The following is a 27,996-nucleotide window of genomic DNA, read 5'->3' as shown; positions in this document are numbered from 1 at the left end:
TTTTAATGGATAGGCCCTATGTGACTTTAATTCTGATATAATTTGTTTTATACAAGCAGCAATGGGTCGTCGAAGACAAAGAGAACGCGTTTGGATTCAGTGCGTCGCGTTGCTTTGTTTATTTGACTGGTCTGCAGCGCAGATCTCTTACTCCGTTTCAGAGGAGGTGGACAAAGGCACGTTTGTGGGGAATCTCGCTAAGGATTTAAACCTTAATGTTCAGGAACTGGAGTCGAGGGGTCTAAGGATTGTATCGGGACAGAGTAAGAGGTATTTTGAGGCTAATTTGAAAACGGGGAATCTGTATGTTAACGAGAGAATTGACAGAGAGGAGCTTTGTCCGAATACGGTAAAGTGCTCTTTAAACATAGAGGCCATATTGAGCCACCCTATGCTTCTCCACCGAATACAGGTGAATATTTTAGACATCAATGACAATGCGCCGGCCTTTGATGAAACATTGCACACATTTAATATATCTGAGTCATCATCAAAGGGCGAAAGATATTTGCTTCCGCTGGCAGTTGATGCAGATACAGGCAGTAACTCGGTAAACAGCTACAAGCTGAGCCCGAATGAACACTTCTCCCTGGATGTACAGAGCGGTGGAGAGCAGAGTGTGTCTGCTGAGTTAGTGCTGCAGAAAGCTTTAGACCGAGAGAAACAGCCCGTTATCCAGCTCACACTGACCGCTGTAGATGGAGGAAAACCTCCTAGATCCGGGACTTTACAGATCATTGTCAATGTGATTGATGCAAATGATAATTCTCCCACTTTTAGCAAACCGCTGTATAAGGTCCGAGTAAATGAAAATGCTCCGTTTGGAACTGTAGTAATAAAACTTATTGCCACAGATTTAGATGAAGGGTTTAACGGTAAGATTGAATATTCCTTTATCAAACGCGCAAACTTGAACCCGTCTGTTTTATTTGATATAAATTCAGAAACAGGTGAAATTATAGTCAGGGGGAATTTGGATTATGAGGGAAGTCCTGCATATGAAATTCGAGTGCAGGCGACAGACCAAGGCTCCTCCCCCCGTAGTGCACACAGTAAAGTGTTAGTTGAAGTTATTGATGTCAATGACAATGTCCCTGAAATATTGGTGACGTCACTCATGAGCCCAGTCAAAGAGGATGCTGAGATTGGGACCGTGGTCGCCTTGGTGACAGTAACTGATAAAGATGGGGGTAAAAACGGCCTCACCAACTGTACACTTGTTGGGTCTGTTCCTTTTAAGTTGAGATCGAACTACAAAAACTATTATTCGTTAGTGGTCGACGGGCCTCTTGACAGAGAGAGCGCTTCACAGTACAATGTCACCATCACAGCTACGGATGAAGGGACCCCGCCTCTCTCCAGCACCAGCGTTATTACTGTCCAAGTTTCTGATGTAAATGACAACGCTCCTCTATTCTCAGAACCCGTGATTAATGTTTATGTGAAAGAGAACAGTCCGGTAGGAGACGTCATTTACACGATGTCTGCTTTTGACCCAGATTCAGATGAAAATACAAAGATGACGTATTCGTTATTAGATAAACGTGTTTCAATATCATCATCTGTAAATATAAACCCGGATACTGGAGATATAATCAGTCTGCAGTCTTTTAACTATGAGGAGATCAAAACTTTCCAGGTCAAAGTTCAGGCCACAGACTCTGGTGTTCCTCCACTCAGCAGCAACGTGACTGTGAACGTTTTTATCCTGGATGAGAATGACAACAGTCCTGGGATTCTCGCGCCCTATTCTGAGCACGGCTCCGTTAACACTGAGAACGTTCCCTATTCTGCTGAAGCGGGCTACTTTGTGGCCAAGATCAGGGCTGTAGACGCCGACTCTGGCTACAATGCGCTGCTTTCTTATCACATCTCTGAGCCCAAGGGAACCAACCTCTTCCGAATCGGAACCAGCACCGGGGAACTAAGGACTAAGAGGAGAATGAGTGACAATGACCTGAAAACTCACCCGTTGGTCGTGTTGGTTTCTGATAACGGAGAACCCTCCCTGTCAGCGACTGTGTCTATTGATGTAGTGGTGGTTGAAAGTACAGGTGAAATCCAGACTCAATTCAGAAATGTGCCGAGAAAGGAGGAGAACTTCTCTGATCTAAACCTGTATTTGTTGATCGCCATTGCCTCGGTGTCAGTGATATTTTTACTGAGCCTCATCAGTTTAATAGCTGTAAAATGCCACAGGACAGATGACAGTTTCAGAAGGTACAGCGCCCCAATGATCACCACACACCCTGACGGAAGCTGGTCTTACTCTAAATCTACTCAGCAGTATGACGTGTGTTTCAGCTCAGACACACTGAAGAGTGACGTGGTGGTTTTCCCCGCTCCGTATCCACCTGCAGATGCAGAACTGATCAGTATTAATGGAAATGACACGTTTAACAGGACTCAGACATTACCCCACAATGAGAAGGTAAGATCTATGGGCAATTTTTTGCTTTTGTGTCTCAAAACGTTCCGTATTGTAGCAGTTTTCAAAATGACAGATATTTGGCAAAAACGTCTATGGTATCATGATGTCAGTTCGTTTATGCTGTAGTAGCTGTTCTGTAATATATCGTTTGAGAACATGTGTTATATATTGGCTTGACGTCAGACGAATTGTTGTTTGGACATTGCTGTGAAATTCCGGAATCTGTCAAAGTTGCTATAATGGTTTTCAGGGGCAGAGGCCTATTTTGATACATGATTTTCGTCGTTGAAAGTGCAATGCATTCATTCAAGTGATTTACGAAGTTTGTTTTGAAAGATGTGTATTTTTCATCTAACAATCCATTTGTATATTTTGTGATTCCGTTTCTTTTAAGTCGATAATACTTGATTTTGGTTTCTTGACTGCTCGAAAGCTTTGATCATGTCCACTTTCAACCCCGCCACTGTGTACGACTACCAATACTCATTTGAAGTGTTCCCATTGTTTGTTACCACATCTGTACTGCCTCTCATCAGGACGTGTATTAGAATTGAACTATTTAATGCATGAAGGGATTGATTAACATTTGAGTCAACGTTGCTCGCTGGTTTCTCCCAGTTATCTTTTAACATGTGGTTACTATCGCAATAAGTCATACTACTATGGTATATAAAATGAAACGAAAATAAATCAATAGTAACACATGGTGTCGCTATAGACCACAGATCGGAGAGAAGTCATTAATATCCTAAGACTCTAATTCTCTCTCTCTCTCTCAAAAAAAACAAAAAAACAACTGCGTCAGTCACCAGTCTCGAGCGTCTTGTGAAGAGAAACTCTCGAATGGTGGTGAGACGGAGAGGGCTGGGCTGTACAGGATCTCTGACATATAACGGAATATTCGGGTTTTCATGGGTACAAAACCATTACTTGGGTTCAGTTGTTTTGCCCCATTAACGATGGGTTGTCGAATACAAAGAGAACGCGTTTGGATTCTTTGCGTCGCGTTGCTTTGTTTATTTGACTGGTCTGCAGCGCAGATCTCTTACTCCGTTTCAGAAGAGGTGGACAAAGGCACTTTTGTGGGGAATCTCGCTAAGGATTTAAACCTTAATGTTCAGGAACTGGACTCGAGGGGTCTAAGGATTGTATCAGGACATAGTAAGAGGTATTTCGAGGCAAATTTGAAGACCGGAATTATGTTCGTTGAGGAGAGGATAGATAGAGAGGAGCTTTGTCCAAATACGGTGAAGTGCTCCTTAAATATAGAAGCCATATTGAGCCATCCTACCCAGCTCCACCGGGTTGAAATTGATATTTTAGACATAAATGATAATGTACCATCATTCCTCGAAAGAATACATGTACTTAATATCACCGAGGCGGCATTTCCTGGTGAGCGATATCCACTACCGATAGCGAATGACGCAGATACGGGCAGTAACTCGGTAAACAGCTACAAGCTGAGCCCAAATGAACACTTCTCCCTGGATGTACAGAGCGGTGGAGAGCAGAGTGTGTCTGCTGAGTTAGTTCTGCAGAAAGCTTTAGACCGAGAGAAACAGCCCGTTATCCAGCTCACACTGACCGCTGTAGATGGAGGAAAACCTCCAAGATCCGGGACATTACTGATCACAGTAAATGTGGAAGACGTTAATGATAATGCACCTTCATTTAGCAAACCACTTTATAAGGTTAGCGTTCCTGAAAACGTTTCATCTGGTACAGCAATAATAACTCTCACCGCGACGGATCTTGACGAGGGCGTAAATGGCGAGATTATGTACTCACTAATAGGTCGAGGTAGTTTCAGCCACTCAGATACATTTGCTATAAATTCAGATACAGGCATAATTACTGTTAAGAAAACTATGGACCATGAGGTAACTGCCGCCTATGAAATTCGGGCTGAGGCGATAGACCGAGGGCACTCCTCACGGAAAACGTATTGCAAAGTATTAGTAGAAGTTATTGATGTCAATGACAATGTCCCTGAAATATCAGTGACGTCCCTCATGAGCCCAGTCAAAGAGGATGATGAGATAGGGACAGTGGTTGCCTTGGTGACAGTAACTGATAAAGACGGAGGTAAGAACGGCCTCACCAACTGTAATATTATTGGGTCTGTTCCATTCAAATTGAAATCGAACTACAAAAACTATTATTCGTTAGTGGTCGACGGGCCTCTTGACAGAGAGGGCGCTTCTCAGTATAATGTTACCATCACAGCTACGGATGAAGGGACCCCGCCTCTCTCCAGCACCAGCGTTATTACTGTCCACGTTTCTGATGTGAATGACAACGCACCTCACTTCTCAGAACCCGTGATTAATGTTTATGTGAAAGAGAACAGTCCGGTAGGAGACGTCATTTGTACGATGTCTGCTTTTGACCCAGATTCAGATGAAAATGCAAAGATGACGTATTCATTATTAGATAAAAGTGTTTCAATATCATCATCTGTAAATATAAACCCGGATACTGGAGATATAATCAGTCTGCAGTCTTTTAACTATGAGGAGATCAAAACTTTCCAGGTCAAAGTTCAGGCCACAGACTCTGGTGTTCCTCCACTCAGCAGCAACGTGACTGTGAACGTTTTTATCCTGGATGAGAATGACAACAGTCCTGGGATTCTCGCGCCCTATTCTGAACACGGCTCCGTTAACACGGAGAACGTTCCCTATTCTGCTGAAGCGGGCTACTTTGTGGCCAAGATCAGGGCTGTAGACGCCGACTCTGGCTACAATGCGCTGCTTTCTTATCACATCTCTGAGCCCAAGGGAACCAACCTCTTCCGAATCGGAACCAGCACCGGGGAACTAAGGACTAAGAGGAGAATGAGTGACAATGACCTGAAAACTCACCCGTTGGTCGTGTTGGTTTCTGATAACGGAGAACCCTCACTGTCAGCGACTGTGTCTATTGATGTAGTGGTGGTTGAAAGTACAGGTGAAATCCAGACTCAATTCAGAAATGTGCCGAGAAAGGAGGAGAACTTCTCTGATTTAAACCTGTATTTGTTGATCGCCATTGCCTCGGTGTCAGTGATATTTTTACTGAGCCTCATCAGTTTAATAGCTGTAAAATGCCACAGGACAGAGGACAGTTTCAGAAGGTACAGCGCCCCAATGATCACCACACACCCTGACGGAAGCTGGTCTTACTCTAAATCTACTCAGCAGTATGACGTGTGTTTCAGCTCAGACACACTGAAGAGTGACGTAGTGGTTTTCCCCGCTCCGTATCCACCTGCAGATGCAGAACTGATCAGTATTAATGGAAATGACACGTTTAACAGAACTCAGACATTACCCAACAAAGAGGAGGTAAGATCTATTGACTCGTTTTCTGTTGATTTATATCTGAATTACTCCACTGATCTCCTTACAGTCAAATAATATTGTTTTATAGGTTACTCTTACCTTGAAAAAAGCCATCCATCCACTCGAGAGTTGTTACCCACACTGCAAAACAAAACGAATGTATGTGTCCTCTTTTCTTCGTTGAGCGAGTTTTGCTGTCCGTGGTCCTGAAAGCATGCTATACTTCAGAGCTGAGGATTCGTATTAATGATCTTTAAGGTATGATTGGACTTCTGTGGCGCTGTACAATAGTGTTGCACTTCAGGAATGTGTAATCTGAATGTGAAATCTGTCAAATCAGATTACACATTGTATGTAGGGTATTTTGAGGAAATAGACAGGATTGTATACAATGTATGGGAAATATACAGTTACATCATGTTTCAGCTTAATCATACAGCTACACGATTACCATGGACGTTGTCAGCCTAAAGGTCCGTGCTGAATATTTATCAATTTCAAAGTGTATATTTCTTCTCTAAGGTAAAGTATTACCAAGTGCTGTCCATGGTGCTGCAACCGTTCTTGATCTCTGCTAATTAGGGGCAGTGTTCTTTTTTGGATGGTTTCTTGTCACTGGTGTAATGGAATAGATACAAAGTGATCATTTACGTTAGAGAAAAATGTTTCAGCAATCTTGACAATATCACAATGCTAAACTCTTGAGCTTTGTACATCAATGTGTGTCTTTGTTATGGCTTCTGTCATTGTTATCAAAACATTACTATCTGAACATATATTTCATTCTGTTAGGTTGACTTTCCTTCACCTACTTTCCCTGAGTTTTGCCATGACTAGAACGCGTGTCCTTTTAATACAATGGCATTTCGGGTAGTGAATGTCCAACACGACGTTGGAGTTTATCATAATATTCTTAAAACAAGGGAAATAATAGGCCTACGGTCTTATTTTACGTGAGTAATATAGACTATGTACAACATTACACACGGTGTCGCTGTAGACCACAGAAATTAATGTAGTTGCTTATATTCTATGACTCCTCCTCTCTGAACGAGAAAAAGACTATCGTCATCAGTCCCGAGAGCTTTTTCAAAAGAAACACTCGATTGGTGGTGAGACAGATGGCTGGGCTGTTCACGGTCTCTATAACGGATTGTTTAGTTTTCTAGCATATGAAACTATTTTCTGTTGGACTAATTCATCTTGTACAAGCAGCGATGGGTCGTCGAAGACAAAGAGAACGCGTTTGGATTCAGTGCGTCATGTTGCTTAGTTTATTTAACTGGACTGCAGCGCAGATCTCTTACTCCGTTTCAGAGGAGGTGGACAAAGGCACTTTTGTGGGGAATCTCGCTAAGGATTTGAACCTTAATGTTCAGGAACTTGAGCCGAGGGGTTTAAGGATTGTATCAGGACAGAGTAAGATGTATTTTGAGGCTGATTTTAAAACGGGGATTCTATTCGTTAACGAGAGATTAGACCGAGAGGTGCTTTGTCCGAATATGGTGAAGTGCTCTTTAAACATACAGGCCATATTGAACCATCCTATGCTTCTCCACCGCATTGAGGTGAATATTATTGATATTAACGACAATGCTCCGTCTTTTCTTGAAAAAATACATAATTTGAATGTTACTGAATTAGCTTCTCCCGGTGAGAGATACCTGCTACCAATAGCGAATGACGCAGATACGGGTAGTAACTCGGTAAACAGCTACAAGCTGAGCCCGAATGAACACTTCTCCCTGGATGTACAGAGCGGTGGAGAGCAGAGTGTGTCTGCTGAGTTAGTGCTGCAGAAAGCTTTAGACCGAGAGAAACAGCCCGTTATCCAGCTCACACTGACCGCTGTAGATGGAGGAAAACCTCCTAGATCCGGGTCTTTACAGATCATTGTCAACGTCATAGATGTCAATGATAATTCTCCATTTTTTTCCCAGCCGCTTTATAAGGTACGTGTTCATGAAAATGCACATTTTGGGACATCTATACTAACTCTCACTGCAACAGATTTAGACGAGGGCGTAAATAGTCAAATAGTGTACTCTTTCTTTAAACGGGATAATTGGGACCCATCCATTATGTTTAGCATCAATTCAGACACGGGTGAACTAACAATAAAAGGGAATTTGGATTATGAAAAAAGTCCATCATACGAAATAAGAGTTCAAGCGACCGATCAAGGGCATTCTCGTCGTAGTGCACACGGTAAGGTATTAGTTGAAGTTATTGATGTCAATGACAATTCCCCAGAAATCTCAGTAACGTCACTCATGAGTCCAGTGAAAGAGGATGCTGAGATAGGGACAGTGGTCGCCTTAGTGACAGTGACAGATAAAGATAGTAGTACAAATGGCATCACCAACTGTAAACTTACTGAGTCTGTTCCTTTTAAACTGAAGTCGAACTATAAAAACGATTATTCTTTAGTGGTTGATGGGCCTCTGGACAGAGAGAGTGAATCTCAGTACAATGTCACTATCACGGCTACGGATGAAGGGGCCCCGCCTCTTTCCAGCACCAGCGTTATTACAGTACACGTTTCTGATGTCAATGACAACGCTCCTCACTTCTCAGAACCCGTGATTAATATTTATGTTAAAGAGAACAGTCCGGTAGGCGACGTCATTTATACAATTTCAGCTTTTGATCGAGATTCCGAAGAAAACTCAATGATTATGTATGCATTATTAGGTACAAGTAATTCAATATCATCATCTGTAAATATAAACTCTCATACTGGAGATATAATCAGTCTGCAGTCTTTTAACTATGAGGAGATCAAAACTTTCCAGTTCAAAGTTCAGGCCACAGACTCTGGTGTTCCTCCACTCAGCAGCAACGTGACTGTGAACGTTTTTATCCTGGATGAGAATGACAACAGTCCTGGGATTCTCGCGCCCTATTCTGAACACGGCTCCGTTAACACCGAGAACGTTCCCTATTCTGCTGAAGCGGGCTACTTTGTGGCCAAGATCAGGGCTGTAGACGCCGACTCTGGCTACAATGCGCTGCTTTCTTATCACATCTCTGAGCCCAAGGGAACCAACCTCTTCCGAATCGGAACCAGCACCGGGGAATTAAGGACTAAGAGGAGAATGAGTGACAATGACCTGAAAACTCACCCGTTGGTCGTGTTGGTTTCTGATAACGGAGAACCCTCACTGTCAGCGACTGTGTCTATTGATGTAGTGGTGGTTGAAAGTACAGGTGAAATCCAGACTCAATTCAGAAATGTGCCGAGAAAGGAGGAGAACTTCTCTGATTTGAACCTGTATTTGTTGATCGCCATTGCCTCGGTGTCAGTGATATTTTTACTGAGCCTCATCAGTTTAATAGCTGTAAACTGCCACAGGAAAGGGGACAGTTTCAGAAGGTACAGCGCCCCAGTGATCACCACACACCCTGACGGAAGTTGGTCTTACTCTAAATCTACTCAGCAGTATGACGTGTGTTACAGCTCAGACACACTGAAGAGTGACGTAGTGGTTTTCCCCGCTCCGTATCCACCTGCAGATGCAGAACTGATCAGTATTAACGGAAATGACACGTTTAACAGGACTCAGACATTACCCAACAAAGAGGAGGTAAGAGTAATTCATAAATTGGCCGATTTATCTACTGCATCATACCTGTATTGCTCATTTGAACTCCTTGTAGTCAGATAATATTGTTTCTATGTTTCTCTTACTTAAAAACAGCCGTTCACTCAAGAGTTGTCACATTGGCTTTGATTTGTACTATGCTTATTGCCTCCTTTGGTGATGGAGCGAATGTTGCCCGCCATACTTCTGACATCGCACTGATCTTCCAAGCTGTAGAAATGTGCCAAGCGTTTAATGCTCTATGAGATATGAATGGCTTTGTATGTCACTGTACAATAGTGTTGCGCTTCGTGAATGTGTAAAACATCAGCAAAGTTTTGTATATGTTTTGTGAGGACATAGGCAGTGCCTTGTGGGAAATATACACATACATCATGTTACATATTGATGATATATAGTGTAATACACAATTACCCTCGACAATATCAGCCTAAATGCTGCATACTATATCTTTATCCATTTCAATGATCTATGTTCAGCAGGCGGTGAATTCTTACCGAGTGCTCTCCGTGATGCTTGTCACTGGTGTATTGGAACTGATGCAACGTGGTCATTTGCTTTGGATCATTTGGTTTTGCTGTCTTGGTATTATAATGTTAACCCCTTTAGCTTTTCAGATGTCACTGTCCCTTGTGTGGCTTTGCTCCGCGTTACTCGTCCTTGGTTGTTATAGTTTCTGTCATTCTAATCAGAACATGACGACGTGAATATTTATTGCATTAGATGAGGTTGTTTCTTTTGCTACATTCCCTGGGTTTTGTATTGGATTTTCGTCCATTTAAATACATTGGCCTTTCGTGTGGTAAATATCCAGCGCGATGTTGTCTGCTGGACTTCATCTCACTATTCTAACAAGTCCAATAATAAACATTGTTCTTGTACATGAGTAATATAGACTACGTGTAACAGTAACACATGGTGTCACTATAGACCACAGAAATGAATGTAGCCGCTGATATTCTATGACTCCTCCTCTGAATAAGAACTACAGCGTCATCATTCCGAGAGCTTTGTGAAGAGATAGATACACTCGAATGATGGTGAGACGGAGAGGGCTGGGCTCTGTACAGGATCTGTCTGACGGATTTTTCAGGTTTCATGGATATGTCACTATTTTCTATTGGATTAATTAATCTTGTACAAGCAGCGATGGGTCGTCGAAGACAAAGAGAACGTGTTTGGATTCAGTGCGTCGCGTGGCTTTGTTTATTTGACTGGTCTGCAGCGCAGATCTCTTACTCCGTTTCAGAGGAGGTGGACAAAGGCACGTTTGTGGGGAATCTCGCTAAGGATGTAAACCTTAATGTTCAGGAACTGGAGTCGAGGGGTCTAAGGATTGTATCAGGACATAATAAGAGATATTTCGAGGCAAATATGAAAACGGGGATTCTGTACGTTAACGAGAGGATAGACAGGGAGAAGCTTTGTCCGAATATGGTAAAATGCTCATTAAATGTAGAGGCCATATTGAGCCATCCTATGTTTCTCCACCGCGTTGAAGTGAATATTTTAGACATCAATGACAATGCACCATTTTTCCTCGAACAATATCATACATTTAACATTTCCGAGTCTTCATCACCTGGAGATAGATATCCTTTACCGATTGCCAATGACGCAGATACGGGCAGTAACTCGGTAAAAAGCTACAAGCTGAGCCCGAATGAACACTTCTCCCTGGATGTACAGAGCAGTGGAGAGCAGAGTGTGTCTGCTGAGTTAGTGCTGCAGAAAGCTTTAGACCGAGAGAAACAGCCCGCTATCCAGCTCACACTGACCGCTGTAGATGGAGGAAAACCTCCCAGATCCGGGACTTCACAGATCATTGTTAACTTAATTGATGTGAATGATAACACACCAACATTTGGTAAACAACTATATAAGGTCCGTGTTAATGAAAATGCTTCCCTTGGGACAAAAATATTAAAGTTGGATGCATCCGATTTAGACGAGGGTTTCAATGGTGAACTTGTTTACTCATTTAGCAAACGTGGTAGTGTTAACTCTGCCGATGTGTTTTCTATCGATGCACAAAGTGGTGAAATTACTCTAAAAGGGAAATTGGATCATGAAGAAAATGCTGCATATGAAATTAGAGTTCAGGCGACGGACCAAGGCTCCTCGCCTCGCAGTGGTTATTCTAAAGTGTTAGTAGAAGTTATTGATGTCAATGACAATGCTCCTGAAATCGCAGTAACATCACTTATGAGCCCAGTAAAAGAGGATGCTGAGATAGGGACCGTGGTCGCCTTGGTAACAGTAACTGATAAAGACGGAGGTAAGAACGGCCTCACTAACTGTAATATTATTGGGTCTGTTCCTTTTAAATTAAAGTCCAACTATAAAAACTATTATTCGTTAGTGGTCGACGGGCCTCTTGACAGAGAAAGCGCTTCTCAGTATAATGTCACCATCACAGCTACAGATGAAGGGACCCCGCCTCTCTCCAGCACCAGCGTTATAACTGTCCACGTTTCTGATGTGAATGACAACGCTCCTCACTTCTCAGAACCCGTGATTAATGTTTATGTGAAAGAGAACAGTCCGGTAGGAGACGTCATTTATACGATGTCTGCTTTTGACCCAGATTCAGATGAAAATACAAAGATGACGTATTCGTTATTAGATAAAAGTGTTTCAATATCATCATCTGTAAATATAAACCCGGATACTGGAGATATAATCAGTCTGCAGTCTTTTAACTATGAGGAGATCAAAACTTTCCAGGTCAAAGTTCAGGCCACAGACTCTGGTGTTCCTCCACTCAGCAGCAACGTGACTGTGAACGTTTTTATCCTGGATGAGAATGACAACAGTCCTGGGATTCTCGCGCCCTATTCTGAACACGGCTCCGTTAACACTGAGAACGTTCCCTATTCTGCTGAAACGGGCTACTTTGTGGCCAAGATCAGGGCTGTAGACGCCGACTCTGGCTACAATGCGCTGCTTTCTTATCACATCTCTGAGCCCAAGGGAACCAACCTCTTCCGAATCGGAACCAGCACCGGGGAACTAAGGACTAAGAGGAGAATGAGTGACAATGACCTGAAAACTCACCCGTTGGTCGTGTTGGTTTCTGATAACGGAGAACCCTCACTGTCAGCGACTGTGTCTATTGATGTAGTGGTGGTTGAAAGTACAGGTGAAATCCAGACTCAATTCAGAAATGTGCCGAGAAAGGAGGAGAACTTCTCTGATTTAAACCTGTATTTGTTGATCGCCATTGCCTCGGTGTCAGTGATATTTTTACTGAGCCTCATCAGTTTAATAGCTGTAAAATGCCACAGGACAGAGGACAGTTTCAGAAGGTACAGCGCCCCAATGATCACCACACACCCTGACGGAAGCTGGTCTTACTCTAAATCTACTCAGCAGTATGACGTGTGTTTCAGCTCAGACACACTGAAGAGTGACGTGGTGGTTTTCCCCGCTCCGTATCCACCTGCAGATGCAGAACTGATCAGTATTAACGGAAATGACACGTTTAACAAGACTCAGACATTACCCAACAAAGAGGAGGTAAGGTCTACACCTAAACGGGCCTATTTTCTATAAAATTGTACATCATCTATATTCATCTATTGAACGCCTTGCATTCAAATAATATGCATTGCTCAGTTTCTCTTACTTTGGAATCAGACATCCGAAGGGTAGTCACATTGGATGTGTTGTATCTCCGCCTACTGCAGGGATCATCAACTAGATTCAGACTCTGGATGATTTTCTTTCTTGATCGGACGATTGGGTCCGGTTCTAAATGAAGCAATAAGGCCTGAGGGGTGTGGTAGGTCAATATACCAAGGCTAAGGTTAGTTCTTATGCAAAACCCAACGCTAAGTGCCCGGATACAGCCCTTAGCCATGGTATATTGGCCATGTACCACAACCCCCCAAGGTGCCGTATTGCTTTTAGAAACTGGTTACCAATGTAATTAGAGCAGTAAAAAATATATATTTTTGTCATACCCGTGGTAGTATACAGACTGATATACCACGGCCGTCAGCCAATCAGTATTCAGGGCTTGAACCAGCCATTTATGATTGCAAATAATTTGTAGATTGCATATTGACTGCAAGTAGCCCAAACAGATATAATGTTTGACTAAAACATAATAATTTCAAACCTTGCTTACATTTGTATGCGGTCACGTCTCTCTATGTGTGGGAATACTTTCTTCAATTAAAATCACTTGGAGCTCATTTCCTGTCGTTAGTCTTTTGTGTCCAACAATGAAATTGTGAAGAAAAAAGAAAAGCTCAGAAAACTTGAGGGGACAACTAAAACCAACAGTTGGGGTACCCTGGCCCACTGGCTTGATAGAGCGAGTGTTGCTGTCCATGGTTCTGAAAACGAGCTAAACTTCAAAGCTGAAGATTGGCGCCTGGTGTTTAATGCGCTATAACGCACGAATGGACTTCTATGACGCTGTACAATAGTGTTGTGCTTCAGGAATGTTTTAATATGTCACAACCCAGAAAAGTTGTATGTAGACTATTTTGAGAAAATAGCCAGGAAGGTTTACAACGAATGGATAAATATACAGTTGCATCATGTTGTAGCTTGATCTGATAGGCTAAACAATTGCCATTGACATTGTAAGCTTAAAGGTCTGTGCTGTATATTTATCCATTTCAACCGTGTCTACTTGTTTCCAAAGCTGTAATCTTACTTAGTGCTGTCCATGGTGCTGCAACTGTTCTTGCTCATTGCTGATGAGAGGCATTGTTCTTTATAGATGAATACCTGTCACTGGTGTAATGCAATAGATGCAAACTGGAATTTACGTTAGAGAAAAGTGTTTCAGCAATCTTGACAGTATCACACTATTAACCCTTTGAGCTTTGCATGTCAATGTCCATTTTGCGTCTTCACTCGACCTAGATTGTAAGGGCTTCTTCTGTCATTGTTATCAGAACATGACCATCTGAATATTTATTTCATTAGATTAGGTTGACATTTCTTCACCTACTTTCCCTGTGTTTCGCATTGAATAGAACGTTTTCCCGTTTAACACACAGGCATTTTGGGTAGTGAATATCCAACACGATGTGGTCTACTGGAGTTTGTCTCAGTATCCTAACAAGTGAAATAGGATACATTCTTATTTTACATGAGTATGATAGACTAAGTACAACATGACACATGGTGTCGCTGTAGACCACAGAAATTAATGCAGCCGCTTATATTCTGTGACTCCTCCTCTCTGAATGAGAAAAAGACTAGCGTCATCAGTCCCGAGATCTTTGTCAAAAAACACTCGATTGGTGGTGAGACGGAAATGGCTGGGCTGTTCACGGTCTCTATAAAGGATTTTTTTTAGGGTTCAATGATATGTGACTATTTACTATTGGATTTATTAATCTTGTACAAGCAGCGATGGGTCGTCGAAGACAAAGAGAAGGTGTTTGGATTCAGTGCGTCGCGTGGCTTTGTTTATTTGACTGGTCTGCAGCGCAGATCTCTTACTCCGTTTCAGAGGAGGTGGACAAAGGCACTTTTGTGGGGAATCTCGCTAAAGATTTAAACCTTAATGTTCAGGAACTGGAGCCGAGGGGTCTAAGGATTGTATCGGGACATAGTAAGAGGTATTTTGAGGCAAATTTGAAAACAGGGATTCTGTATGTAAACGAGAGGATAGACAGAGAGGAGCTTTGTCCGAATACGGTGAAGTGCTCTTTAAACATACAGGCCGTACTGAGCCACCCTATGCTTCTCCACCGTATTGATGTGACTGTTTTAGACATCAATGACAATGCACCATCATTCCTCGAGAAAGTGCATGTACTCAACATAGCCGAGTCTTCCTTTCCCGGTGAGCGATATCCACTACCGATAGCGAATGACGCAGATACGGGCAGTAACTCAGTAAACAGCTACAAGCTGAGCCCGAATGAACACTTCTCCCTGGATGTACAGAGCGGTGGAGAGCAGAGTGTGTCTGCTGAGTTAGTGCTGCAGAAAGCTTTAGACCGAGAGAAACAGCCCGTTATCCAGCTCACACTGACCGCTATAGATGGAGGAAAACCCCCTAGATCAGGGACGTTACTTATAATTATCAATGTGCAAGACGTTAACGATAATATTCCAGTTTTTAACAAACAGCTATACAAATTTCGTGTTAATGAGAACGTGCGATTTGGTACTATTATTGCAGCACTCAACGCCTCAGATTTAGATGAGGGAATTAACAGTCAAATAGAATATTCTCTTATTGGTCGCGGGAGTTTAAACCTCCCCGATGTTTTTACTGTTAACTCTGAAACTGGAGAAGTTGCCGTGAAGGGGAGTATAGATTACGAGAATAACTCCGCCTTTGAGATTCGTATTCAAGCTAAAGACAAAGGCACTCCGCCTCGTAGCACCCACTGTAAAGTATTAGTTGAGGTTATTGATGTCAATGACAATTCTCCAGAAATCTCAGTAACGTCACTCATGAGTCCAGTGAAAGAGGATGCTGAGATAGGGACAGTGGTCGCCTTAGTGACAGTGACAGATAAAGATAGTAGTAAAAATGGCATCACCAACTGTAAACTTACTGGGTCTGTTCCTTTTAAACTGAAGTCGAACTATAAAAACGATTATTCTTTAGTGGTTGACGGGCCTCTTGACAGAGAAAGCGCTTCTCAGTATAATGTCACCATCACGGCTACGGATGAAGGGACCCCGCCTCTCTCCAGCACCAGCGTTATTACTGTACACGTTTCTGATGTCAATGACAACGCTCCTCACTTCTCAGAACCCGTGGCTAATGTTTACGTGAAAGAGAACAGTCCGGTAGGCGACTTAATTTATACAATTTATGCATTTGATACAGATTCAGAAGAAAATTCAAAGATTGGGTATGCATTATTAGATAAAAGTAATTCAATATCATCCTCCGTAAATATAAACTCGGATACTGGAGATATAATCAGTCTGCAGTCTTTTAACTATGAGGAGATCAAAACTTTCCAGTTCAAAGTTCAGGCCACAGACTCTGGTGTTCCTCCACTCAGCAGCAACGTGACTGTGAACGTTTTTATCCTGGATGAGAATGACAACAGTCCTGGGATTCTCGCGCCCTATTCTGACCACGGCTCCGTTAACACTGAGAACGTTCCCTATTCTGCTGAAGCGGGCTACTTTGTGGCCAAGATCAGGGCTGTAGACGCCGACTCTGGCTACAATGCGCTGCTTTCTTATCACATCTCTGAGCCCAAGGGAACCAACCTCTTCCGAATCGGAACCAGCACCGGGGAACTAAGGACTAAGAGGAGAATGAGTGACAATGACCTGAAAACTCACCCGTTGGTCGTGTTGGTTTCTGATAACGGAGAACCCTCCCTGTCAGCGACTGTGTCTATTGATGTAGTGGTGGTTGAAAGTGCAGGTGAAATCCAGACTCAATTCAGAAATGTGCCGAGAAAGGAGGAGAACTTCTCTGATCTAAACCTGTATTTGTTGATCGCCATTGCCTCGGTGTCAGTGATATTTTTACTGAGCCTCATCAGTTTAATAGCTGTAAAATGCCACAGGAAAGAGGACAGTTTCAGAAGGTACAGCGCCCCAATGATCACCACACACCCTGACGGAAGCTGGTCTTACTCTAAATCTACTCAGCAGTATGACGTGTGTTTCAGCTCAGACACACTGAAGAGTGACGTAGTGGTTTTCCCTGCTCCGTATCCACCTGCAGATGCAGAACTGATCAGTATTAATGGAAATGACACGTTTAACAGAACACAAACATTACCCAACAATGAGAAGGTAAGATCTATACGTAACTGGGCCAATTTTACTTTTGAATGATCAATGTATTACTTATTTGAACTTGCAGTCAAATAATATTGTTTTCTAAATTAATCTTACTTTAAAAACGTCCCTCTACTCGAGAGTTGTCACGTTGGCTTTGTTTTGCACTGTGCGCATGGCCTCTTTGTCTAACTGAACGAGTGTTGCTGTCCATGGTTCGAAAAGCGGGCTCAACTTCAGAGCTGAAGGATTCGCGCCAAGCGTTCAATGCTCTTTAACCCTCACACCTCAACTCTGAAAATCGAAGCATGTTCCACTGCATTTTTTCATTGTTCCCCTCTAACCAGGGACTGATTTAGACCTGGGTTCACCAGGTGTGTGCAATTTATTATCAGGTAGAACAGAAACCAAGCATGCTCCGGACCCCGGGTAAGTGTTGAATACCCCTGCTCTATGACATATGAATGGCTTTTTTTGACGCTGTGGTAGGTTATGGTAGTAAGTATAGTCCTGTGAGAAAAATAGGCAGAACCTTCTACGACGTATAGGAAATACACATCCATCATGTTACAGATTAATAATATAGGCTACTCAATTACCCGTAACATTGTCAGTTTAAAAGGTGCATACTTTATCTTCATCCATTTCAACAGTAAATATTTGTTTCCAAAGTTCTACGTTGAGGAAGTGGGGAAATCTTACCTTGTGCTGTCCATGGTGCTGAACCCATTATTGCTCTCTGCTGGCGGTAAGGGTGGGCAGGCAGTGTTCTTTTTAGAGTAATACTTGTCACTGGTGTAATGAAAAAGATTCAACGTGGACGTTACCTTTTGATAATTGTGTATTTGCCGTCTTGATTGTATCACCCTGTTAACTCCTTGAGCTTTGTACAACAGTTTGTGTCTTTGTTATGGCTTTTGTCATTGTTATCAAAACATGACTATCTGAAAATCTATTTAGTTATGTTAGGTTGACATCTCTTCAGCTACTTTCCCTGTGTTTAGCATTGAATAGAGTGGTTGTTCTTTCAAATGCACAGGCATTCCCCAACACGATGTGGTCTCCTGCAGTTTCTCAGAAATTCTAACAAGTCAAATAATCAGCCTGGTTACTAGAAACACACATCGATAATATACACCCGTATTTTACGTTAGTCTTAGAGACTATGTAAAACATTAGCACATGGTGTCGCTATAGACCACAGAAATGAATGTAGTCGCCGATATTATATGACTCCTCCTCTCTGAATGAGATAGAGACGAGTGTCACCAGTCCAGACCGCTTTGTGAAGAGAAACACTCGAATAGTGGTGAGACGGAGAGGGCTGGGCAGGAGGCTAGTACAGGGTCTATCTTACAGATTTTGTAGGCTTGATGGATATTTTAATATATTCTACTTGAATAATTCGTTTCTTTATACAAGCAGCGATGGTTCGTCGAAGACAAAGAGAACGCGTTTGGATTCAGTGCGTCGCGTTGCTTTGTTTATTTGACTGGTCTGCAGCGCAGATCTCTTACTCCGTTTCAGAGGAGGTGGACAAAGGCACTTTTGTGGGGAATCTCGCTAAGGATTTGAACCTTAATGTTCAGGAACTGGAGTCGAGGGGTTTAAGGATTGTATCAGGACAGAGTAAGAGGTATTTTGAGGCGAATTTGAAAACGGGGATTCTGTATGTTAACGAGAGGATAGACCGAGAGGAGCTTTGTCCGATTACGGTAAAGTGCTCTTTAAACATACAGGCCATATTGAAAGATCCTATGCAGCTCCACCGAATACAGGTGCATATTTTAGATACAAATGACAATTCACCGATCTTCCTTGAACAATATCACACGTTTAACATTTCGGAATCATCTTCACCTGGAGATAGATATCCTTTACCGATAGGTAACGACGCAGATACGGGAAGCAACTCGGTAAACAGCTACAAGCTGAGCCCGAATGAACACTTCTCCCTGGAAGTACAGAGCGGTGGAGAGCAGAGTGTGTCTGCTGAGTTAGTGCTGCAGAAAGCTTTAGATCGAGAGAAACAGCCCGTTATCCAGCTCACACTGACCGCATTAGATGGAGGAAAACCTCCTAGATCCGGGACTTCACAGATCATTGTCAACGTAATAGATGTCAATGATAACACGCCAACATTTGCTAAACCACTTTACAAGGTCCGTGTTAATGAAAACGTATCTTTAGGGACAAAAATATTAAATGTGGAAGCTACAGATTTAGACCAGGGTGTGAATAGTGAACTTGTTTATTCATTTAGCAAACGTGGTAGTGTTTACTCGGCCGATGTGTTTTCTATAGATCAACAAAGTGGCGAAATTACTGTAAAATCGAAATTGGATCATGAACAAAACGCAGCATATGAGCTACGTGTGCAAGCTACGGACCAAGGTCATTCACCTCATAGTGGTTATTCTAAGGTGTTAGTTGAAGTTATTGATGTCAATGATAATGTTCCTGTGGTGTCCGTGACGTCACTAATGAGCCCTATCAAGGAGGATGCTGAGATAGGGACAGTGGTCGCCTTGGTGACAGTAACTGATATAGACGGAGGTAAAAACGGACTTACAAACTGTAAGATTGTTGGGTCTGTTCCTTTTAAACTAAAGTCAAACTACAAAAACGATTATTCGTTAGTGGTCGACGGGCCTCTTGACAGAGAGAGCGCTTCTCAGTATAATGTCACCATCACAGCTACGGATGAAGGGACCCCGCCTCTCTCCAGCACCAGCGTTATAACTGTCCACGTTTCTGATGTAAATGACAACGCTCCTCACTTCTCAGAACCAGTGATTAATGTTCATGTGAAAGAGAACAGTCCGGTAGGAGACGTCATTTACACGATGTCTGCTTTTGACCCAGATTCAGATCAAAATGCAAAGATGACGTATTCATTATTAGAAACACGCGTTCCAATATCATCATCTGTAAATATAAACTCTGATACTGGAGATATAGTGAGTCTGCAGTCTTTTAACTATGAGGAGATCAAAACTTTCCAGGTCAAAGTTCAGGCCACAGACTCTGGTGTTCCTCCACTCAGCAGCAACGTGACTGTGAACGTTTTTATCCTGGATGAGAATGACAACAGTCCTGGGATTCTCGCGCCCTATTCTGAACACGGCTCCGTTAACACGGAGAACGTTCCCTATTCTGCTGAAGCGGGCTACTTTGTGGCCAAGATCAGGGCTGTAGACGCCGACTCTGGCTACAATGCGCTGCTTTCTTATCACATCTCTGAGCCCAAGGGAACCAACCTCTTCCGAATCGGAACCAGCACCGGGGAACTAAGGACTAAGAGGAGAATGAGTGACAATGACCTGAAAACTCACCCGTTGGTCGTGTTGGTTTCTGATAACGGAGAACCCTCACTGTCAGCGACTGTGTCTATTGATGTAGTGGTGGTTGAAAGTACAGGTGAAATCCAGACTCAATTCAGAAATGTGCCGAGAAAGGAGGAGAACTTCTCTGATTTAAACCTGTATTTGTTGATCGCCATTGCCTCGGTGTCAGTGATATTTTTACTGAGCCTCATCAGTTTAATAGCTGTAAAATGCCACAGGACAGAGGACAGTTTCAGAAGGTACAGCGCCCCAATGATCACTACACACCCTGACGGAAGCTGGTCTTACTCTAAATCTACTCAGCAGTATGACGTGTGTTACAGCTCAGACACACTGAAGAGTGACGTAGTGGTTTTCCCCGCTCCGTATCCACCTGCAGATGCAGAACTGATCAGTATTAACGGAAATGAGACGTTTAACAGGACTCAGACATTACCCAACAAAGAGGAGGTAAGATCTATAGTTTCACTTAACCCAGAAATCCATCCTTTAATTAGCCTTTTTTGTTGCTTTGTTTTTCTCAATGTCTTTGGATGAAGTTGAACTTTTCTTCTCTTTCTCATTTGCATGTTCAATTAAATAATAGCTGGTTCAAGTTGATAAAATGCCGTACTCTTTTGCTCGCTGTCAAGATAAACATATAGGCGCTGCCCATGGTTCTGAAATCTGTCACCGTCTTAGCTACCTGCTTTTGCCTGTTGTTTCACGTAATGCACTGGATACGCTTTTTTCTCCTGACGATGTTTTGTAGCATTTCATATGAAACATCACATACATGCTGCTCAGAAGTGAATGGTCGTCATGCTTCTATTGACTATTTTTCTATTGAATTATATCTGTATTTCTCCTTTGAACTCCTAGCAGTAAAATCATATTATTTTATAATTTACTCTTTCCTTGAAAACAGTCCCCCACTCGAGAGTTGTTACATTGGATTTGTTTTGACCAGTGCGTTTGGCCTCCTGGCTTGATTGAACTAGTTTTGCTGTCCATTGTTCTGAAAAGGCTCTACACTTCAGTGCTTAATCTTCGCGCCAAGCGTTCAAGGTGTACATTACTTCCGGTTACACTGTACAATAGTGTTGCGCTTCACGAATGTGTTGATGTGTCAAATCCCAACAAAGTTGTACATATATTAGGTATTGTGAGTAAATAGGCACGAAAGGTTGCAACGCATGGGAAATATACATATACGTCATGTTTCAGATTGATGATAGACTGCACAATTGCCATTGACATTATAAGCGCCTATAGATGCATTCTGTAACTTTATCCATTTCAACTCCGTCAAAAGGTTTGTTCAGCATGCGTGAACGCTTATCAAGTGCTGTCTATGTTGCTGAAACCGTTCTCGCTCTCTGCTGATGAACGTTCATTTTAGATTGATAGGCCAGCACGTTGCTGTGCGTGATCAATGTCTCGTGCTTGTTTTATTCATTGATTCTTATAGATTCTGCTATTGTTATCCGAAGATGACACTAGATGACACGTTTTTCATTACATGAGGTTGATTTACTTTTCTTATGTTTTCCATTTTTTTCTCCATTTAACAGAGTGAGTGAATGATCAACACGAGGTTGTCTACTTCAGGTTATCTCAGTATTGTAAAAACAAAAAAAACCTGTAAAAATATACATTGTAATATAAAGAATAAAATATGTATAAAAGTAACACACGGTGTCACTATGGACCACAAATGGGAGAGATGTTATCGAGATACTGTAACTCCTCCTCCCTGAATGAAAAAGAGTCGAGCGCCACCAGTCTCGAGCGAATTGTGAAGCGATGAACTCGAATGGTGGTGACGGAGAGGTACAGGATCTCTGACATATAACGGAATATTCGAGAGTTGTAATGGGTACTTGGCCATTACTTGGATTCAGTTGTTTTGCGCAAGCAGCGATGGGTTTTCGAAGACAAAGAGAACGCGTTTGGATTCAGTGCGTCGCGTTGCTTTGTTTATTTGACTGGTCTGCAGCGCAGATCTCTTACTCCGTTTCAGAGGAGGTGGACAAAGGCACGTTTGTGGGGAATCTCGCTAAGGATTTAAACCTTAATGTTCAGGAACTGGAGTCGAGGGGTCTAAGGATTGCATTCGGTCAGAGTAAGAGATTTGTAGAGGCTAATTTGAAAACAGGAATTCTGTACGTTAACGAGAGGATAGACAGAGAGGAGCTTTGTCCGAATACGGCAAAGTGCTCCTTAAATATAGAAGCCATATTGAGCCATCCTATGCTTATTCACCGTATTGAAATACACATATTAGACATCAATGATAATGCACCTACATTTCTAGAAAGCTTTCATATATTTAACATATCAGAGTCTTCCTCCTCTGGAGAGAGATATCCTTTACCGATTGCGAATGACGCAGATACGGGCAGCAACTCAGTAAACAGCTACAAGCTGAGCCCGAATGAACACTTCTCCCTGGATGTACAGAGCGGTGGAGAGCAGAGTGTGTCTGCTGAGTTAGTGCTGCAGAAAGCTTTAGACCGAGAGAAACAGCCCGTTATCCAGCTCACACTGACCGCTGTAGATGGAGGAAAACCTCCCAGATCCGGGACTTCACAGATCATTGTTAACTTAATTGATGTCAATGATAACTCGCCAACATTTGCTAAACCACTTTACAAGGTCCGTGTTAATGAAAATGTATCTTTGGGGACAACAATATTGAAGCTAGAGGCTACGGATTTAGATGATGGTACACATGCTGACATTGCATATAGCTTCATGAAACGTGGAAACGTGAATTCTGCAGATGATTTTTCAATAGATTCGCAAAGTGGTGAAATTACTGTTAAAAGGAAATTGGATCATGAAGAAAATGCTGCATATGAAATTCGAGTTCAGGCGACGGACCAAGGCTCCTCGCCTCGCAGTGGTTATTCTAAAGTGTTAGTAGAAGTTATTGATATCAATGACAATGCTCCTGAAATCGCAGTAACATCACTTATGAGCCCAGTAAAAGAGGATGCTGAGATAGGGACCGTGGTCGCCTTGGTAACAGTAACTGATAAAGACGGAGGTCATAACGGACTTACACATTTTAAAGTTGTGGGGTCTGTCCCCTTTAAACTAAAGTCAAACTATAAAAACTATTATACATTAGTGGTTGATGGGCCTCTGGACAGAGAGAGCGCTTCTCAGTATAATGTCACTATCACAGCTACGGATGAAGGGACCCCGCCCCTCTCCAGCACCAGCGTTATTACAGTACACGTTTCTGATGTAAATGACAACGCGCCTCTCTTCTCAGAACCTGTGATTAATGTTTATGTGAAAGAGAACAGTCCGGTAGGAGACGCCATTTATACGATGTCTGCTATTGATCGAGATTCCAAAAAAAACTCAAAGATTACATATACATTATTAGATAGAAGGGTTCCAATATCATCTGTAAATATAAACTCTGATACTGGAGATATAATCAGTCTGCAGTCTTTTAACTATGAGGAGATCAAAACTTTCCAGTTCAAAGTTCAGGCCACAGACTCTGGTGTTCCTCCACTCAGCAGCAAGGTGACTGTGAACGTTTTTATCCTGGATGAGAATGACAACAGTCCTGGGATTCTCGCGCCCTATTCTGAGCACGGCTCCGTTAACACTGAGAACGTTCCCTATTCTGCTGAAGCGGGCTACTTTGTGGCCAAGATCAGGGCTGTAGACGCCGACTCTGGCTACAATGCGCTGCTTTCTTATCACATCTCTGAGCCCAAGGGAACCAACCTCTTCCGAATCGGAACCAGCACCGGGGAACTAAGGACTAAGAGGAGAATGAGTGACAATGACCTGAAAACTCACCCGTTGGTCGTGTTGGTTTCTGATAACGGAGAACCCTCACTGTCAGCGACTGTGTCTATTGATGTAGTGGTGGTTGAAAGTACAGGTGAAATCCAGACTCAATTCAGAAATGTGCCGAGAAAGGAGGAGAACTTCTCTGATTTGAACCTGTATTTGTTGATCGCCATTGCCTCGGTGTCAGTGATATTTTTACTGAGCCTCATCAGTTTAATAGCTGTAAAATGCCACAGGACAGACGACAGTTTTAGAAAGTACAGCGCCCCAGTGATCACCACACACCCTGACGGAAGCTGGTCTTACTCTAAATCTACTCAGCAGTATGACGTGTGTTTCAGCTCAGACACACTGAAGAGTGACGTAGTGGTTTTCCCCGCTCCGTATCCACCTGCAGATACAGAACTGATCAGTATTAATGGAAATGACACGTTTAACAGGACTCAGACATTACCCAACGATGAGAAGGTAAGAAGTACAGTTCAGTGAACGAAATGTGTCCCGTAATGATTGCATTATATGTCTTCTATAGGTCCTCATGACATTGTTATTTTCTTTCTTTTTTCACTCATTTAAATGATCATTGAAATACTGTACATTTCAAAGTTTTCACCTGTTGTAAACTCGGCGGACTATTTGCGTGCGGTGAAGAAGATGCAGGCCTTGCTGTTCATGGTTTTGAAATGCACCGTGTACTTTAAATTGTAGGCCTATGAACATTGTAAAGTGTTGGTGTATGTTTAGTACAGACCCTAATCATGTTGGTCAGAACTCACCAAGGTCATAATTTGGTCATCTTGTGGTCACTAACATTTTGGGGGGAGTTTACTGTGTTTGGTCTCCACTTCCACAGAAATGTTTGATTGTTTTCTATATCCACACGGTATCGCTATCCTCTCACGCAGTGTAAATCCTCGCTCGCCGTGCGAGGCTCCGCCCCACACAGGAGCATTGGTCGTTGTTGGGGAAAAAAGGCTTTGTTCGGGTGAGCAGCAGAACATCGTGGCTCTCGTCTGGTTCTGTTTTGGTTTATGCATCTATGCGGGTGATAGCCTCTGTTCTTCACATAATGTTTCGTTAACGGAAAACCGACACAATGACTCACAGACGGGTTATGTTTCCTTCGCGGATGTACTATCTCCTCCCGTTATGTCATCTTTGGAGTATCGCTTCAGCACAGATCGTCTATTCCATGTCGGAGGAATCTAACCAGGGCACTGTTGTTGGACATTTGGCGAAGGATTTGCATCTAGACGTGCAGCAACTTGAATATCGTGGGTTTAAGATATCCGGACCCAATCAGAGGTATTTTGATGTAAATAAAAAAACTGTAATTCTGTCGGTGAGAGAGAGAATAGACAGAGACGACCTCTGTGCTCGGAGCACGAAGTGTTCGTTAGAACTGGAAGCCATTGTGAATTTGCCATTGAATCTATACAGATTTGAAGTGAATGTTTTGGATATAAATGACAACTCACCCTCGTTTAGGTCCTCTAAAACATATTTGAATGTATCTGAATCTGCATTTCCAGGGGAGAGATTTCCTTTGGAAAGCGCCTACGACACGGATGTAGGGGCTAACTCAGTAAAATACTACAAGCTGAGCCCGAATGAACACTTCTCCCTGGATGTACAGAGCGGTGGAGAGCAGAGTGTGTCTGCTGAGTTAGTGCTGCAGAAAGCCTTAGACCGAGAGAAACAGCCCGTTATCCAGCTCACACTGACCGCTGTAGATGGAGGAAAACCCCCTAGATCAGGGACATCGCTTATCATTGTAAATGTGAAAGACGTTAACGATAATATGCCCGTTTTTAAAAAGCCACTTTATAAAGCTCGTATTCCTGAGAATACGCCTATTGGTGCATCCGTCATCACGGTTCAAGCGAGTGACGCAGATGAAGATCTGAATGGGGAAATTGTTTATATTTTCATTAACCAAAACAGTGACAATAACATTGCCGCATTTGCCATTAATGCAGCTACCGGTGAAATAACGGTTAAAAGCGAGTTGGATCACGAAAAAAACAATGCTGTTGAAATACGTGTCCAAGCTCAAGACAGGGGACAGAATCCTAGAGCATCTCACTGTAAAGTCCTGGTTGAAATAACTGACGTGAATGACAATACACCAGAGATATTTATCACTTCTTTAGTTAACGTAGTGAAAGAGGATGCGTCATTAGGGACAACGGTTGGTCTGATAACTGCGAAAGACAATGACGCAGGCACAAATGGCGCTATACAGGTTAAAATACTAGGCTCTGTGCCATTCACGATAAACAACTCATACAAGAATCATTATTCCTTAGTGGTTGATGGACCTCTTGACAGAGAGAGCGCTTCTCAGTATAATGTCACCATCACAGCTACGGATGAAGGGACCCCGCCTCTCTCCAGCACCAGCGTTATTACAGTACACGTTTCTGATGTAAATGACAACGCTCCTCACTTCTCAGAACCCGTGGTGAATGTTTATGTGAAAGAGAACAGTCCGGTAGGAGACGTCATTTACACGATGTCTGCTTTTGACCCAGATTCAGATGAAAATGCAAAGATGACGTATTCGTTATTAGATAAAAGTGTTTCAATATCATCATCTGTAAATATAAACCCGGATACTGGAGATATAATCAGTCTGCAGTCTTTTAACTATGAGGAGATCAAAACTTTCCAGGTCAAAGTTCAGGCCACAGACTCTGGTGTTCCTCCACTCAGCAGCAACGTGACTGTGAACGTTTTTATCCTGGATGAGAATGACAACAGTCCTGGGATTCTCGCGCCCTATTCTGAACACGGCTCCGTTAATACTGAGAACGTTCCCTATTCTGCTGAAGCGGGCTACTTTGTGGCCAAGATCAGGGCTGTAGACGCCGACTCTGGCTACAATGCGCTGCTTTCTTATCACATCTCTGAGCCCAAGGGAACCAACCTCTTCCGAATCGGAACCAGCACCGGGGAACTAAGGACGAAGAGGAGAATGAGTGACAATGACCTGAAAACTCACCCGTTGGTCGTTTTGGTTTCTGATAACGGAGAACCCTCACTGTCAGCGACTGTATCTATTGATGTAGTGGTGATTGAAAGTACAGGTGAAATCCAGACTCAATTCAGAAATGTGCCGAGAAAGGAGGAGAACTTCTCTGATTTGAACGTGTATTTGTTGATCGCCATTGCCTCGGTGTCAGTGATATTTTTACTGAGCCTCATCAGTTTAATAGCTGTAAAATGCCACAGGACAGAGGACAGTTTCAGAAGGTACAGCGCCCCAATGATCACCACACACCCTGACGGAAGCTGGTCTTACTCTAAATCTACTCAGCAGTATGACGTGTGTTTCAGCTCAGACACACTGAAGAGTGACGTAGTGGTTTTCCCCGCTCCGTATCCACCTGCAGATGCGGAACTGATCAGTATTAATGGAAATGACACGTTTAACATGATTCAGACATTACCCAACAATGAGAAGGTAAGAAGTACAGTTCAGTGAACGAAATATGTGCCGTAATGATTGCAATGACACGTTTAACAGAACACAAACGCTTCCTAATAAAGATAAGGTAAGATCTATATACATAAACGGGCCTATTTTCTATTAAATTGAAACTGTATTGCTCATTTTAACGTGATGCAGTCAAGATTATGGTTTTAGAAATGCCTCTTTTCCGGAAATCAGCCCACCCCTCGAGAGTTGTCACATTGGCTTTGTTTTGCACTGTCCGTATGGCCTCCTAGGTAAATAGATCCAGTGTTGCTCT

At 42.7% G+C, this 27,996-nt stretch overlaps 5 protein-coding genes and 1 pseudogene across 7 annotated transcripts in view; all 6 read left to right on the top strand.

Annotated features, from left to right (window-relative positions):
• The first annotated feature begins 20 nt into the window (after positions 1-20).
• LOC115130152 (protocadherin alpha-C2-like) overlaps positions 21-27,996 on the top strand; it is a 100,745-nt gene continuing 72,769 nt past the window's right edge. The window contains exon 1 of one of the 3 annotated variants that reach the window (XM_065018550.1): positions 21-2,431. In XM_065018550.1, the coding sequence (XP_064874622.1) occupies positions 62-2,431 (2,370 nt within the window). In that variant the 5' untranslated portion in view covers positions 21-61. Of the gene's footprint in view, positions 2,432-18,412; positions 20,891-25,226; positions 27,708-27,996 lie in introns of those variants that run through there. The other 2 variants (XM_065018549.1, XM_065018548.1) reach the window with 2 other exon arrangements.
• On the top strand, positions 3,320-5,832 carry LOC115118058 (protocadherin alpha-8-like). The gene has a single exon (XM_029646593.2). It carries the CDS (start codon positions 3,343-3,345, stop codon positions 5,830-5,832), a length of 2,490 nt encoding a protein of 829 aa, XP_029502453.2. The 5' UTR covers positions 3,320-3,342.
• Positions 6,873-9,425, top strand: LOC135571834 (protocadherin alpha-3-like). The gene has a single exon (XM_065019005.1). The coding sequence runs from the start codon at positions 6,930-6,932 to the stop codon at positions 9,423-9,425; it is 2,496 nt and encodes an 831-aa protein (XP_064875077.1). The 5' UTR covers positions 6,873-6,929.
• Positions 10,442-12,917, top strand: LOC135571725 (protocadherin alpha-8-like). The gene has a single exon (XM_065018221.1). The coding sequence runs from the start codon at positions 10,461-10,463 to the stop codon at positions 12,915-12,917; it is 2,457 nt and encodes an 818-aa protein (XP_064874293.1). The 5' UTR covers positions 10,442-10,460.
• Positions 14,641-17,150, top strand: LOC135571782 (protocadherin alpha-2-like; annotated as a pseudogene).
• LOC135571784 (protocadherin alpha-2-like) lies at positions 22,237-24,730 on the top strand. Its single transcript, XM_065018575.1, has one exon. The coding sequence runs from the start codon at positions 22,295-22,297 to the stop codon at positions 24,728-24,730; it is 2,436 nt and encodes an 811-aa protein (XP_064874647.1). The 5' UTR covers positions 22,237-22,294.

The sequence above is a fragment of the Oncorhynchus nerka genome, linkage group LG5 (genome assembly GCF_034236695.1).
Source record: "Oncorhynchus nerka isolate Pitt River linkage group LG5, Oner_Uvic_2.0, whole genome shotgun sequence".
Taxonomy (NCBI): Eukaryota; Metazoa; Chordata; class Actinopteri; order Salmoniformes; family Salmonidae; genus Oncorhynchus; species Oncorhynchus nerka.
This window is presented reverse-complemented; position numbering and strand designations above follow the sequence as displayed.

Excerpts from the sequence above, each read along its gene's own strand:
- LOC115118058 (XM_029646593.2), top strand. The coding sequence starts at position 3,343 with ATGGGTACAAAACCATTACTTGGGTTCAGTTGTTTTGCCCCATTAACG.
- LOC135571834 (XM_065019005.1), top strand. The coding sequence starts at position 6,930 with ATGAAACTATTTTCTGTTGGACTAATTCATCTTGTACAAGCAGCGATG.
- LOC135571725 (XM_065018221.1), top strand. The coding sequence starts at position 10,461 with ATGGATATGTCACTATTTTCTATTGGATTAATTAATCTTGTACAAGCA.
- LOC135571784 (XM_065018575.1), top strand. The coding sequence starts at position 22,295 with ATGGGTACTTGGCCATTACTTGGATTCAGTTGTTTTGCGCAAGCAGCG.